This window comes from Lygodium microphyllum, chromosome 2 (genome assembly GCF_053477565.2).
Source record: "Lygodium microphyllum isolate KBCC chromosome 2, Lygodium_microphyllum_v1.1.10, whole genome shotgun sequence".
NCBI classification, from domain to species: domain Eukaryota; kingdom Viridiplantae; phylum Streptophyta; class Polypodiopsida; order Schizaeales; family Lygodiaceae; genus Lygodium; species Lygodium microphyllum.
Genome location: NC_141136.1, coordinates 5,878,735 through 5,895,159, shown reverse-complemented (window position 1 = coordinate 5,895,159; position 16,425 = coordinate 5,878,735). Strand labels below are relative to the sequence as shown.

Below are 16,425 nucleotides of genomic sequence, written 5' to 3'. Positions count from 1 at the left end.
ATATATATATATATATATATATATGTATATGTATATATACATATATATATGTATATACATATATATCTACACACACACACACACACACACACACACACACACACACATATATATATATATATATGTCACGAGCACGCTTGCTCTCTATCTTTTAATTTCATGGTGATAAATTGAATAAGTTGGATAGCTCAAAGTATCATCTTTCTTACATTCTTCCCAATGTTCACACAAAGAGCACAAGTAAACTAAATACTTGATGTGATAGATGGTATGAGATAGGGCCTCAATATATAGACTAAGATGTGCACCTAAACCTTTGACCCTTATTTTACGCTAGGTAGTGTAAAAGGTGTTCACACATGAAAATACACTCTTACACACAATACTGTGTGTTCGCATGATGAATGATAAAATAACTAACCAACCCCCCTTTGGGTCATGGGTGATTGAAAGCTTGATACAAAACATATTAAAAAACCACTCCTATAAAGGTTCTACTTCAATAGAGGCAATCTCTAATCCCATAAAACAAATTCTAACGAGGTGATACATAAATGAGGAAGATCCAACTAGAGCTACATCATGACATGGTCTACTGACAAGCTCAAAGAACACAAGGAAAAAAATGGTTTTGCAAAGAGAGAGAGAGAGAGAGAAAAGCCCGAGGGTCCCCCAAGGGGGGGGAGTTTAGTTATGGAGTGGAGGTGTGTGCTCAGAGACTAACCAACAGCCAGTATGACTCAAAGGCACAATGCACGTGTTAGCAATCCAAGCAGCTCATGTATGAGTCTGAGTTATAATAGGCATGACCGACATATTAGGCATTTTATCATGGCATTTATGAATGCCATTTTATGCTAGCCAAGCTGCTCCTATTTTGGTATTATTTTGTCCTTTATATATCAAACTCCCTCCTCATTTAGTCACATCATCACCTACAAGTTCTATGGAGAGAGGAAGCCAATACCAATGCCTCACTATTGTACCCATCATTTTTGTGTTTGGTATATAGATTCCATTTCTCAAGCATTCTTTTGAGTTCTCTTCTTTGCAATGTTCTTCTGTGTTTTCTCTTTCTTTCTTTTGTCTTGCGTTCAGTAGTTTATTTCAGCATTTGTTTATGCTCCCACTGCTGCATCCACTTCTAACAAGAAATGACCACGGGCGTAATGCAAAGGTATATGTGTATGGCTCAAAGGCTGATCAAAAGCTTACATAGCTTAGAGGCACAATATACGTGACCAAGGTCCCAAATTTCAAATATGGCTCTCAAGCTCAACACAAAGCTCATGAAAAAAGTGGTTACGAACCCCTCTTGAAACATACTCCCAAGAAAATCATTAAGGAAAGGAAATAAAAATCTTCTTGAACCAAATCCAAGCAAAGCATCCAACTCATCTAAGATGTGTATTGAAAACGTCTTAACATATGTGAGTGTGGTCAATGTCTAATTCCAAACGCTTTTATTTTTTCTTTTCTTTAATATTTTCATTAATAAGTTTAACTTTGCCAAATTTTCGATGGGATTCAAATCCACATCCAAGCAAAGCACCCAACTCATCTAAGATGTGTGTTGAAAACGTCTTAAAACATGAGTGTGGTCAATATCTAATTCCAAACACTTTTATTTTTCCTTTTCTTTAATATTTTCATTAATAGATTCAACTTTTCCAAATTTTCAATGGGATTCAAATCCACCCTTGATGTTGATGTTGAGGACATCGCAATCAATTATGATCGCTTATGACAGCATTGCCAAGTTTTGGATGCTTTGTTGGGTCATTTTATGCCCAAATCAAAGGCGAGGAACAGGCCGGTCTTCAATGCATTGTTGGAGGCCTCAATTTGATAGAAGAGCACTCCAATATATAAAAGCCTGAAAATTTGTTGAAAATTTTTTGAGAAATTCAGCCTCAAATTTGAAAATTCTCAAATACACATGAGCAATCCGTTTAACAAAAGATGTTTTGACTTTAAAGTACTGGAAAATGCTGAGATACCTTGAGAGATGGCTAGAGGATGAGAGAGAATGCTATAGAGAGAAATTTCAAAGTTTCATCGCAAGAAACACTGAAAAGCTATTGCTACCCTGCTCAAACAGCCATGGAAGCTGTCACCTACAGCTTAGGACCATCAGAAAGACTACGCCTCCTCTTGTATGCTATCACCTGCACCAAAAGGATCTTCGACTACTATCACCTGCTCCTCGAGGGCTCCAAACTGTTGTCACACACTGTAGATTTGATCCCTAGTGGCTGCAAATCACATCAACGACCTCCCTTTGCTCTCTAATAGCCTCCTTCTCTCTTCTCACAATGGTTCGAATAGACTTCAACCAGACACTGAAAACGTTTTTCCCACCTGTAGGGCCAAGTTTTGCCAAGTGACAGCCTTCTAATCCCATTTTCTAACATTATTCAATTTATTAATTTAATTTTCAAAATATTAATTCTGAAAATTAATTTAATAATTATTCTAATACTCAAAATTTTATTTCGCCAACCAATAATTAAATTGGCTAAGCAAATTTGTCTTCCAAGTACCCCTAAGCAATTATTAGCTCTTAGACCGCTATTAATTAACGCCTAGTCTCTAATATTACCACTGGCATTAATGGCCAATAAATAGGTCTAGGCAAAAATCTAACACTACGTATTTTTGCCTTTGACGCCCACTGCATCCTTGGCATGCTACCATGAAATAACTTCCATGTGCATCACATATACTAAACAACCTTGCATGTTTGATTTATATCCTAATCAAATCGTATCGCCAAGATTAAAGTATACGTCCCTGTGACAGACCTCCGCCTTGAAATCCTTGCAATCGTCCTTGATTGCACTACATTGTGCCAAAAGAAAAGCATACTACATTGGAACTTCCAAAAGGCATCATAGTCACAACATTAGCCATTATTGTTCAAGCATGCCACATGTCCCAGACCTGCTGAAAATTTCTAACCGGCATAAACATGACATAAATCTGAAAAAAATCCAGAATTGTTGCTAGAAACCCATTGGATACATCCATAACTCGTGTTTCTCTAACTTCAAAACCATAGTAAAGCATATTTTCAGCATAAACCATGGCTAAAACTCCCAATGACATTACTCGCATGTTGCTATCCATGGAGCCAACTGTAAACCATTGAAAACAGAGCATAATCTGATCATAGATTGATCATTTTTTGATCCGAGAACTGATGACGAACTGACTGCAAAAACTAATCGATAACTAATGTAATAATTGATGCAAAAGCCTCATGTGTATCTAGCATGCTAGGAGCACTAGATGCATTACGAAACATTATTGTTTGCATACTTTGAACCATTGCTATGTGACTATGCATGGGAATTTGCATATTACCATCCATACAAAGATACATTTTCCCATACATTGCATGCATTACTAGCTGCAATTTTCCTCATGACCAACTCTATACGGAGCATTTCCATGACCAGCATTGATAGCATCAATCCCGAACACAATGGGCTGCATATATGCCTTGCCAAACTTGCCACTTTGTGCCTTAGCATCATGTCAACATTGTTATGCATGGGATTATGCATATTACCTATCACGAGGATGTGAAATTTTGAGATGCTTTAATCTTGCTGATAGCATTTGATTAAGTTATTAATAAAATGTACAAGGTTGTTTAGCACATGTGATGCCATGGCAATTAGTTCATGGTAACAAGCCAAGGATCTCAAGGATGTAGTGGATGTCAAAGGCAAAAGTTGTGATTAGTTATGCCAGCTAGGCTTTGGGGATCAGTTGGTGTCAGTTTTAACCCTAGGACAATTATTTGGCCAATAAGTGTCGGTGGTGAAACTAGGGACTAGCATTATATTCTCCATACGCACACACATATACACACACATACACACACAACCTTAGGTAATCCGTAGGCACTTATATTCTCCATACGCACACACATATACATAAGTGTCGATGGTGAAACTAGGGACTAGCATTATATTCTCCATACGCACACACATATACACACACATACACACACAACCTTAGGTAATCCGTAGGCACTTATCCTAGGGACTAGCATTATATTCTCCATACGCACACACATATACACACACATACACACACAACCTTAGGTAATCCGTAGGCACTTATCCTAGTTGTGTGTGGGATCGCTTTACTTGTTTTAGAAAGGTAGTGGGGCGACTCGTCCTTAATTTCCCGTACCTTGGAACACATTGACTCAATGGAACGAACACTAATTTGAAACCCTCACTTAATGCTAAATCTTTTGAAAAACTAAAACAAAGCCCTCAAAAAAGAAAAAAACACAAAAAATGCCATTTTTGTGTCCATCGACTTCCGCAAGACTTGGTAGGCCTCTCGACAACAACCAACGAGCATCCATGTCTGATACCCTAGCCTCTCTAGGGTGATCACTTTGGGCTCCCTTAGTACAATGACCATCGCGTCTATAATCTTGGCAAGTCACTAGGCAACCGACATGTATCCTTTGCCCGATACCTTGGCTCCTTTTGAGTGGAACACCTTCAAGTAAAAGAAAATAAATCAAAGAGCTTACTTCTCATGGCTTGATTTTGGGCCTGAGGAGGGGTGTTGAGATAAAAATACATTAGTCTAACTTAAATAGCTCTAAAACACACTTAATCAATGAAGAAACTTTATTATTTTAAAAAGAAACATAATCTTAGAGAGTAACCACTCATTTTTGCAAGTTTCGAAAGCTATATCTCTACTACCCACATCCCGTTCGCGGAGGACATCGCAGTCTACATGAATCAGGGGCCTGATCCTAGTCTCTTCAACATGTCGCCTACCTCCTAGAGCTATCACCATCATTAGAGTACTTACATTTGCTACTGTCAAGGCATTCACACACAATTGCCATCATCTATATCTTGTTGCCATCATCTTCTTGCCTATGTTTGGTGTCTACACCCAGCGTTTGTAGTCATTCTCTCTCCTACAATAGTCATCATCATTATCTGCACTATCACCATCAGCTTCCACCTATTGCCCGACATCAATCGGCTTGCATTTTCCTGTTTCTTCCATCTACACAGTCATCAAGTATTCTCTCTTCTCCACAATTTATGTTTGCTACATATTCTCTCTCCTCTACTTCTACCTGTTAGAGAGATCATAGCCTGCACAGTCAGTCGGACTGTGCAGTCGGACTGCCACGTGGCAGTCCGACTGATCTGCAGCCCAGTCGGCTGCATTTAATGCAGCCGACTTGTTTCCAGGCTGCGCCCTGTTTCTGGCGCCCCAGTTCGTGGCAGTTTTCGACTATTTAATAGTCGACACTTTCAGCAGTCAGGACACTTCCTCTCTGACGCAGATTACAGACCGGTGACGCGCAGTCTGTCTCTGTTCACAGATTTCAGACAGCAGACAGTGCAGACTTCGAGGTGGACAGCAGGTCGCATCGTCGAGGCTGCGCCCGTGTATATCTTTGTATTCAGCATTCTTTATACAGCAGATCTTCATTGTCCACTGTCTCTTTCTCTCCCTTCTCTCTCTGCGTTCTCTCTCTCTCAGAGTCCTACGCTTCCGCACCGCTGCACTCTGACATGGTATCAGAGCAGTGTTTGAGGGCTGACTGAGCGCAGAATCAACCTGAAGAGGAGTTTCCATCGCGACACAAATTTGCGTTTTTTGCGTTTAAGGGCAGACAGGAGGGCTGCGCCTTGGAACAAGGCTGAAACGAGTGTGGGCGCACAGGAAAGGAGTACAGGTGGTGGATTTGCTGCTGTTTACTGCTGTTTGACGCGGAGGAGGTTTGAGTTTTCAACCTAAAAGTGCAGGTTTTGCTTTTTCATCGCCTCCGGCGGGTGAAGAAGCTTCGGGACGCGGAAGAGCCTTAGCAGGCTGAGTTTACCCAGTCAGAGGGGGCTGCTTTTGCGTTTGAGAAGGCATTGCAGGTGAAGATGTCTACAAAGATGGACTTGGAGTTCCAGGCGATTATAGACCGGAAGGTGCCTGTCTTACCGGCTCTTTCTACAGATCAGAAGCTCGACGGCGACAACTACCGCATTTGGCGCGTCATGATGTTGGCCATCCTTGAGTTCTATGATTTGGCGGAGCTTGTACAGGAGGAGATTGACCGGCCCTCGGTAAGAGATGAGTCCAAACTCTCTTCCGATGCTCGTGCGGAGCTGGCCAGGGCCCAGTCTCATTGGGACAAACTGAATGCCAGGATTCGATCCTTTCTCTTTCTATCATGCACTGCAGCCGTGATCGCTCACATCGAGCACTTGACGGTGGCTCGTGAGATATGGCTGGAGCTTGATCAAATGTACAATCGGATGACCCTGATGAAGAGGGTTTCTTTGGAGGTACAGATGCGGACCTTGTCCGTAAATAAGTCTTCTTCGCTGAGGGAGCACATTAACAAGCTAAGGTAGCTTCAGATGCAGGTTCAGAATGCGGGGAAGCCGATTTCCTCCGAAGACATGGCGATCACACTACTGTTCCAGTTGCCGCCACGATTCGGTACATTTTACTCTGCCCTCATTGCTTCGGGGCGAGAGTCTACTCTTCGATGGGAAGAGTTGGTTCCTATGGTCTTGGACCAAGAGGAACATTTAAAGGGACAGAATGCTTCCAAGTCGGAGGCGTTGACAGGTCAAGCCTCTCAGAAGAAGAGGAAGGACCAAAAGAAGAAGAAGGGGGATAACAAGTCCAAGAAGGACAAGGAGAAGGACAAGGACAAAGACTCCACATGCCATATTTGTGGAAAGACTAGCCATTGGAAGAAGGATTGCCCTGACAAAGACACGAAGGACACCAAGAAGAAGGACACCAAGGATTTTGGAGCGGTGGCTGCACCCTCATCAGCTGCATTTCTTCATCTAGATGTCATTGAGGACGCTTCACCGAATGCTTCTGATGCTACGATGACGGCTCCCCAAGCTCGAGAGTGGATTGTTGATAGTGGTGCCTCCCGGCACACAACTCCTTCATCAGATGGTGTTGCCCAGTTGCGACCTTCGCATGGGCAGGTTCTCATTGGAGACAGCTCTTCAGTTCCAGTTGCAGGTCGGGGTAAGATGCAGCTTATTCCGGATGGACGAGGTGGCACCCATACCTCAGAGGTTTTGCATGTACCAAGATTAGGGTACCATCTCCTTTCAGTTCATAAGATTTGCTCCCTTGGTCTTTTGGTGGAGTTTGACAGTTCTACTGTGCGAGTCCTTGATCGTGGATCGAGGAAGGTTCTCTCATCCGGATATGAGGAGAACGGCATTTACAAACTGAAGTCTTCCACTGCCCTCTCTACTCTTCTCCTTACCTCACAGTATCAGTCTGAGTTATGGCATGCTCGGTTTGGTCACCTGAACTATGACTATCTTCGGAGAGCGTCACGTGGACAGCTTGTTCGAGGGTTGCCGGATATAGTGGTGAGCCAGCAGCCATGTGTCTCCTGCATACGGGGGAAGCAGCATAGGGATGCCATTCCCCACACAGCTTCGCGGCGGTCTACTTCACCGATGGAGCTAATATCTACGGATCTATGTGGCCCTATGAGGAATGAGTCCCTGCGTGGGAGCTCGTACTTCATGCTGATCGTGGATGACTATAGCAGGATGACATGGGCCTATTTTTTGGCACTAAAGTCAGAAGCTTTCTCACACTTCAAGGATTGGCTTCTCTTTGAGGAGAACCGATCAGGCCGGAAGTTGAAGACCTTGCGATCCGACAAGGGAGGTGAATTTGTGTCTAATGAATTTTCTCGGTTTTGTGCAGATAGAGGAATTCACCAGGAGTTTGCCAATATCAATACTCCTCAAGAAAATGGTATTCTAGAACGGAAGAACCGCAGTGTGATCGAGATGGCGCGCACCATGATGGAGCACCGACAGACCCCTCAGGTTCTGTGGGCCGAGGCTGTGGCTACTGCAGTCCACATTCTTAATCGATCCCCTACTTCAGCCGTGGAAGGGATGACTCCATTTGAGGCTTATTTTGGGACGAAGCCAGATGTTTCTTACTTTCGGGTCTTTGGGTGTGATGCCTATGTTCACATTCCCAAGGCTCACCGTGATAAATTTGAAGCGGCTTCTCGCAAACAGGTATTTGTTGGCTACAACTCCCAGTCCCAAGGCTACCGACTGTATGATCCCGTCAAGCGGGATGTGTACACTAGCCATGATGTGCGGTTTGTGGAGGTTCCGGCTTCTTCAACGGGTGAGGACCATCCCGTTCTTGGAGATCCAGGGGAGAGTTGGGCTCCTTCTACAGTTCCACTGGAGCCCGTGCCTTTTGATTATGATTATGTTTCTGACACAGAGTCTACTGTCCCACCGGACCCCTCTGAGGAGTTACCTCCGGTGGATATTCCAGAGTCTTCTGCTGATGGAGAACGACGAGGGGCGGTTCGGCCTCCTTCTCGCTGGGCCCATGACACACTCCGTGATTCAAGGATCGAGGGGGTTCCTGAGGAGTGGGGACCGCAGGATGGTCCACGGCGGTCACAGAGGCACCAGGCACATTCTTCGGAGCTTGTTTGCTCCAACTATTGTTTGATGTCCCGTGTTATGCAGGATCGAGAGCCCACCTCCGTGAAGGAGGCTTTACAGTCTGCCCCATGGAAGAAAGCTATGGAAGCTGAGTTGGAGGCTATTGAGAGGAATGGCACTTGGTCACTTATGCCACGCCCCCCGAAGAAGAAGGTGATTGGAGTCAAGTGGGTCTTCAAGACCAAATATCTCAGTGATTGTACTTTGGATAAGCACAAGGCTCGCCTTGTTGCTAAGGGTTTTGCCCAGCGCCCAGGGATTGACTGTCATGACACCTTTGCCCCCACAGCTCGTATGGCAACCATTAGAGCTGTTCTTGCTTTGGCTGGCCATAGAAGATGGCCTGTTTATCAATTGGATGTGAAGTCGGCCTTCCTGAATGGTGATTTGAAGGAGGAGATCTACGTTGAGCAGCCTCCTGGCTTTGGTTCTTCAGATGGGAAAGTCTACAAGTTGAAGAAGGCCCTGTAAGGCCTCAAGCAGGCCCCGCGAGCTTGGAACGAGAAGATTGATTCGTTCCTCCAGTCTCAGTTGGGATATCGGCGGTCCCAGGCCGATCCGCAGCTGTATGTACACACTTCCGAGGATGGTTGTGTGCTGTTTGTATTATATGTTGATGATTTGATTGTCACAGGTGATGATGCACAGCAGGTCCAGGAGACAAAGTCAGCTTTACATCGGACGTTCGAGATGACTGATTTGGGGCTACTCCATTTCTTTTTGGGCCATGAGATTTATCAGTCTCAGAGGGGGATCTTTATCTCCCAACAGAGATATGTACAGGAGCTCTTGGTGTCTTTTGAGATGGAAGATTGTCGGGCCCTCTCTACTCCTATGGATCCGAACTGGAAGGCCACTTCCCATTCAGCTTCTCCTTTGGCGGATGCGTCCCGCTATCGACAGTTGATTGGGTCCTTGATTTGGCTTCTCAACACCAGGGTTGATCTATGTTTTGCTGTTGGGCTCTTGGCAGGATTCATGAGTGAACCTAAGACGGTGCATTGGCAGGCTGCTCAGAGGATACTTCGGTATCTGAGGGGGACGTCTGATTTAGGGATTCATTACCCCGCAGGAACAGATGGGTCAGATCTTGCACTTGCAGGTTGGAGCGACTCGGATTGGGCCGGTGACGTGGACCACAGGCGGTCTACTACAGGTTACTACTTTACTTTGGATGCAGGTGTTATTTCATGGAGTAGCAAGAAGCAGCCCACGGTAGCCCTTTCGTCTACTGAGGCGGAGTATCGGGCCGCGTCTTCCACCACATGCGAGGTTGTGTGGCTTCGTAGATTGTTGGAGGAGCTTGGGTGCCCCCAGACTCGTCCTACGTTGCTGCGATGTGACAATGAAAGTTGCATTGCCTTGGCAAGGAACCCTGTTTTTCATGCCCGGACGAAGCACATTGAGATTCAGTTCCACTTCATCCGAGAAAAGCTTCTGGATGAAACCACCACTGTGGAGTATTGCAAGACGGAGGACAATCTTGCGGATTTGTTTACGAAGGCGCTTCCTCAGGCTCTACTTCGGCAACATTCCAGATCCCTCAGGCTTCTGCCCTGTCCAGGCTCTGAGAGGGGGTGTTAGAGAGATCATAGCCTGCACAGTCAGTCGGACTGTGCAGTCGGACTGCCACGTGGCAGTCCAACTGTCTGCAGCCCAGTCGGCTGCATTTAATGCAGCCGACTTGTTTCCAGGCTAGGCCCTGTTTCTGGCGCCCCAGTTCGTGGCAGTTTTCGACTATTTAATAATCGACACTTTCAGCAGTCAGGACACTTCTTCTCTGACGCAGATTACAGACCAGTGACGCGCAGTCTCTGTCTCTGTTCACAAATTTCAGACAGCAGACAGTGCAGACTGCAGCAGACTTCGAGATGGACAGCAGGTCGCATCATCGAGGTGGAGACATGCAGTCCAGCGCACTGCGCCCGTGTATATCTTTGTATTCAGCATTCTTTATACAGCAGATCTTCATTGTCCACTGTCTCTTTCTCTCCCTTCTCTCTCTGCGTTCTCTCTCTCTCAGTCCTACGCTTCCGCACCGCTGCACTCTGACACTATCTACATCAACTCCAATCTCTGGTTGTGTTTGATAGCTAATGTTCAACGTACAAAGACTGCCTTGTTGCATTTCAAGATTTGTTTTACAATACGACACTCTCTCCAACTCATAACATCTACCTTCATCCTAGAGATACAAAAGTTCAAGGTTCAAATTCACTACATAGTGTGTTTGCCGCATGAGCGCCATATATTCAATAGTCATTCACTTCATTATTCGTTGTGTTCACTGTTTCTAAGTTACCTGAACCCTAACTGTGTTCTATGTTATCAATTTGTGCTTTGTTATATAATTGATTTTTGTGTTTTCTGTGTTTAGAGCATTTCTTTACACATCATATAGTCAATTGCGCATCCTTGGTTGTGAGGGTTTCTACTATATTCCCAGAGACAAGTGTAATAAGTTGGATCCTAAGTCGATGAAATGCACCTTCTTTAGTTGTGAGGATGCCAGTGAGATGGGCTATCGCCTATGGGATCCGCAAGCTCGAAAGGTCATCCGCAGCTATGATGTCGTTTTCCATTAGGAGAAAATGCATAAGCAACCTAAGCACAGAGCAATTAGTTGAGATACTTAAAGAGATATTCAAGAGAAGCCTCCTACTCCAGTACAACCAGCTAGACAACCTGCAAAGCTGAAGTTCGAGTGACCCATGACCGTGATGTTAGACGAGTACACGCTCCACAATCTACTTTGAGATGTTCTACTAGAGATAGACGTTCTCCTAAGCGGTTCGAGTCCTCCATGGACTATGTCATAGTAACAGATGCTGGTGAGCCTCTTACCTATGATAAGGCCATGCGTAGGGGTGACAGTCACACTTAGGAGAGAGTCATGTAGTCTGAGTATGACTCGTTGCCAAAAAATTATACGTGGAATTTGGTTCATTTACCTAGTGAAAAGCATGTTTTGCCCTACAAGTGGGTATACAAGTTCAAAAGTACCCCTGCACGCCCCAAGCCGGCATATAGGGCCAAATTGGTTACTAAGGGTTTTAAGCAAGAGCATGAATTTGACTTCGATGAGATCTTTTCTCTTTTAGTCAAGCTAACTATCCTATGCTTGATACCGGCTTTGATTACTCAATTAGATCTGGACCTTTATCAAATGGACGTAAAAACGGCTTTTTTACATGGAGACTTATATGATAAGATTTATATGCAACAACCTAAGGGCTTTGAGAAAAAAGACAAGGAACATCTAGTGTACACGTTAAGAAAAAGCCTTTATGGCCTTAAGCAAACACCTAGGGAATGGTACCACAAGTTTGATGCTTTTATGCATTCACAAGGATATATCCATAGTGATATGAATCCATGTTAATATACAAAGAAGGCCCATGATAACAACCTTATAGTTTTGATACTCTATGTGGATGATATTTTAATTGCTCGAAGCATCCATGATGAGTTGGATATCTTGAAAAGTCAACTCAAGAAAAGCTTTAAGATAAAGGACATAGAACAAGTCTCATATATTCTTGGGATGTGCATCACACCCAATCCCTCTAAGGAACTCCTTTACTTGTCACAAAAGGAGTACATCCAAAAAGTCCTTGAGCAGTTTCATATGCAGAATGTTAAGCCTATTGGCTATCTTTTACCTTCACATATGAAGGTTAGTCAAGATGATTGTTCACAATCTAATAAGCAAAAGACCTAGATGGCAAAGAACTCTTATGCATCCATAGTGGGCAATTTGATGTATACCATCATCCATGATAGCCACTCGTCCTAATATAGAATTTGTAGTAAAAGTTGTGGCACACTGTATGGTTACACCTAGCAGGCGGCATTGGAATGCCGTAAAGAGTATCATGCAATATCTTAAGTGCACTATAGATATGTGCATATATAATGGTGGCTAGGATACACGAGTCATAAGATACATTGACTCTAATTATGCAAGACATGTAGACAATAGAAAGTCCACCTCTAACTATGTCTTCACCTTTGCTAGCGGTATTATTTCTTGGATGTCCAAGGTGCAACAATGCATGGCTCTATCTACTACAGAGGCAGAGTATATTGCAATCACTAAGGCTTACAAGGAGGCTTTCTAGTTAGACCAACCTTGTCTTACTGATGTGGTCCCTACACTATATTCAAATTTTATGAGTGCTATTTAGTTAGCCAAGAATCTGATCTTCCATTCAAAGACAAAGCACATTGAGGAGCGTTACTACTTTATCAGAGAGGTCATTGAAGACAAGTTCATTAAGCTTGTCAAGGTCTCAACTAAACAAAATCCCCCAAATCTACTCACTAAAAATCTCTTAACAAAACATTTTTCCCTGGAAAAATGATGCACATAGGATGAGATGTCGTCTTTTCTCATCTTGTTATACTCTCTATACGTTTGTACTTTGTCACTTTTTTCTTGTTCTCTCCTCACTAGAGGCACATTTTCCTTTAAGCGGGAGGTGGTTAGAAGTAGACATGCCTATGCCTACACCGCCCATGTATTCACTACACTTACAGTAGTTGCACACCTGTACACTACACGTGGCGGATGCCCATCATTGTCACTTCATTCCTTATTCTTTCAAAGACTAATGAGTACAGGAAGGCCGGTCACACATTGTGACTATTGGAGTTTCCACATTTTGAGTATCTCTCCCTTACTCCCTTACTCCATCCATAGCTTGCACCTCTCTTGCTTCCGCTTGCTCATACTCCCACTCAAGCTTCCCCCTTCAAACATTACCAATTGTTTGTTATTTTATGTGCTTTAGGCACTTTAGATAGAGGATATATGAATGCATTTCCTTTTGGACACTATAGGCAATCATGCGCACCCACATTATAGGCTTAGTGATTTGATTACTAGTTGTCGCCCTTGTTTGCCTAATTATAGACGGCCTACCCCTCATACATTTATTCATTATTGATCAGTAGTGATCAACCAACCCTCCTCGCTCGCTCATTCCCCTACTACCATTTGGCACCCACAATAAGAGGTAGAGTTGTGTGTTGGGGTTAACCGTTGCAACCTTATATCTTCTAACAATTGCACTCAAATTGTTCCTTCTCTCCTGCATTGATTCAACATCCTTTCCATGTTTGCTTTCCTTTCTATTGTACGTTCACATAGAAGGGATGCCACAACGTAAACTCAACTTAGAAAATCTTCTTATTCAAGTTACTAGCTCAAATGGATCAGATCCAACCATGAATCAAATTGATCCAAGTGGCTAGTAAAAGTTCGAGATAAAGAGAGGGGCAATTAAAAACGTGAATTGGCTTGGATGTGATGTTTTCAAGGCAAGAAATCAAACTACAGCAATCACACATTACACGAGAGATAGTGAGAGTCTCGCAAGGGATTCTTGCAAACTCTGATTGAATAGGAGCAGCAGATAGGAGAGGCGATTTGTCCCTAATCCAAGTGATCTAGACCTTCAAACATGCCACTGATTCCCCTTGCAGACCTCTTGATGAGGACACAAGAATGGTAGAGAGGATTGCCAACAAAGGACTGACTAGGTGAACAGAAATTTGGGACAACAAGAATCTCGATGTCCTCCTCCACTTGAAAAATAGAGAGTGAATGGCTGCAGCACAAACTAGAAGAACAGAAGAAAGCTGGCCAACGTCTTCATGGTTTGATCAAGCTAATGTCACTTCACACAAGCTAAATGTCATGCGGTGGGGACTCATAAGGAACAAGCTCACAACCGAGGACAGGCTTGGCAAGGCTATAAGAGTTCAGCATACTGTACCTTCTGCAATAGGGAGGAAAAGTGCGTGTGTCAGCTCTTTTGACAGTGCAGAGAGGTCAAAGCCATATGGAGGAAAGCTCAGGATTGGGTCAAGGCAGCAGAGTTTGAGAAGAACATCAGCCAGAAATTGATTTCGTTTGATGAGCAGGGCAAGCCCAACAATGAATCTATGATGATTTGGAATCTTCTTAGAGCTAGGAATGACTAGACCTTCGGAAGAACAAAGCATGCCCTGTAGCTCATAGCGATGTGGACACAGACACAGAGACATCTTTAGCTCACTTTTTCGGCCAATAGACAAGTATCTAAGACCCTGGAGTCCCAATATATTCTATTCTTAAGAGCTTGGCTCGCCAATGCACACAGTTCCTGAGACAAGGGCCAATACTAGCTCTGTAAAACCTAAAGAGGCGATGCCTGATAACATGATCGTACTCTAGCTCCGCAAAACCTAACAAGGCAGTGCCTGTCATGCCTGTTAACCTACGTTAAAGCCAACGCTTAAAGAGAAAGGCCGGGATGTATTCTTACCTTTGCTTGTGTGTCGACCAGTGGGAAGGCAATTCTTGCCTTTGTAGTAAGCTCGAGGGCCTTTCTTCGAAGTGAGTATGTCGAGGCTAGCGCGATGCTTGCGCCGCACAGACGAGCGCAGGTAAGACACAAAAACTTCGAACTCCAACAAAAAAAAAAGGAGGGACACTCGATGATGGGAAAATTCATTTGAGCCAAGCCAGGCAAGGATAGATATTTAGCACCCATTTCGATGGACTCTTGGAAGAAAGAGGTAGAACTAGGGGTCTTAAACTTCTCGATGTTCAATCTAAAGCTACAAGATTAAAGATCAAGTTGCTCAATAATTGCTAGCAACAACAAAAACCATAGTCGAAAATGCTCATTGAGCTCCTCTTTAAACAAAACAAGAAGTTGTGCATGGATTGGGGCCTATGTAGTAGAGATATTATCTTCTCTCAAGCACTAATTGTGATTTTTGGGCATGGGTAGCGCCACCCCCCACCAATAGCTCTAGTTCTCCTGAGGAGAGGGAAAATACTATTGGGAGTAAAGGCGCCTATACCCAGCCGCCCATCTACCAATTACACTGACAGTACCCGCATTGTGTATTAGTTACTTGCACACTTGTACATGACGTGGCGAGCACCCATCACTGTCACTTTATTCTTTATTCTTTCAAAGCGACATTTGAATAAAGGGAAGGTCGGTCACACATTGTGACTATAGGAGTTCCCACGTCTTGTGTCTCACTCTCTCTCTTACTTTTGATTCTACTATGTGCTTCCACTTCAGGGCTTACTCCCTTCAACTAGTATCAGTTCCATCTCCCCCAAGAGCTCGAGCCCGTCAACCTAGCATTACTTCAGCTTATAGAAAAAACCTTCAGCTCTCAATTTCAATGGCAGCCCATGGATTCTTCATCCCAAGGTATGTATTGAGCTCTATCTTCTACCCGACTTCTTTCCTCCCTTTTGCACCTTGTTCCAAGGCATCACTCGATTTGTTTGAGCACCTTAGAGTGCTCCCAAGGCCTCAATACCAACAATAAGACCAGCAACAACATGAATTGTGAATATTGATGTTGCCCACTCCTTGACAATCTTAACCCCATCCTCCAACTCCTAGCACTATTCTCGGCACTTGGCAACCTTTGGAATCTTCCCGACATCGTTCTTTTCATCTTATACATCATTTGAAGCTCCTGAGATCAACCATTGATTCACAATTTGTGACAATTTGCTATCATACAATTCAAGACAACACTTCACATCTGGAGGTCACTTATGCTTCCTGGGATGCCTATTTAATACAATATCTTTTGGGGATGTTACGCCAAAGTATTAAAATACTCTAGGACTGATTTGAGCTCTCTTTTGCTCAATTTTATAGAGGTTTTGCATTGCTATAATAAGTAGGGTTGAAGTTCATTTGGTTAGTGGAATACATGCCTATTGCTTCTCAAGTGCGTACCGACTAATTGGGTTGATATACCAATGCTCATGGTACATGTTACATGCTTTGTCATGACTCCAAAATGCTTTTAAGCAGTGATCGCAGCTCTTTTTGATTGACATTGTTTGTCATTTACCTACAACAAGCATTCTTTGGGA

At 43.6% G+C, this 16,425-nt stretch overlaps 1 protein-coding gene across 2 annotated transcripts in view; it reads right to left on the bottom strand.

The window, feature by feature from the left end:
- The window catches only part of FH (frataxin-like protein), a 65,412-nt gene extending 50,333 nt beyond the window's left edge, over positions 1–15,079 (bottom strand). The window contains exon 1 of one of the 2 annotated variants that reach the window (XM_087690656.1): positions 14,834–15,079. In XM_087690656.1, the coding sequence (XP_087546782.1) occupies positions 14,834–15,061 (228 nt within the window). In that variant the 5' untranslated portion in view covers positions 15,062–15,079. The remainder of the gene's footprint in view (positions 1–14,833) is intronic. The other variant, XM_087690653.1, reaches the window with a different exon arrangement.
- Positions 15,080–16,425: the final 1,346 nt, after the last annotated feature.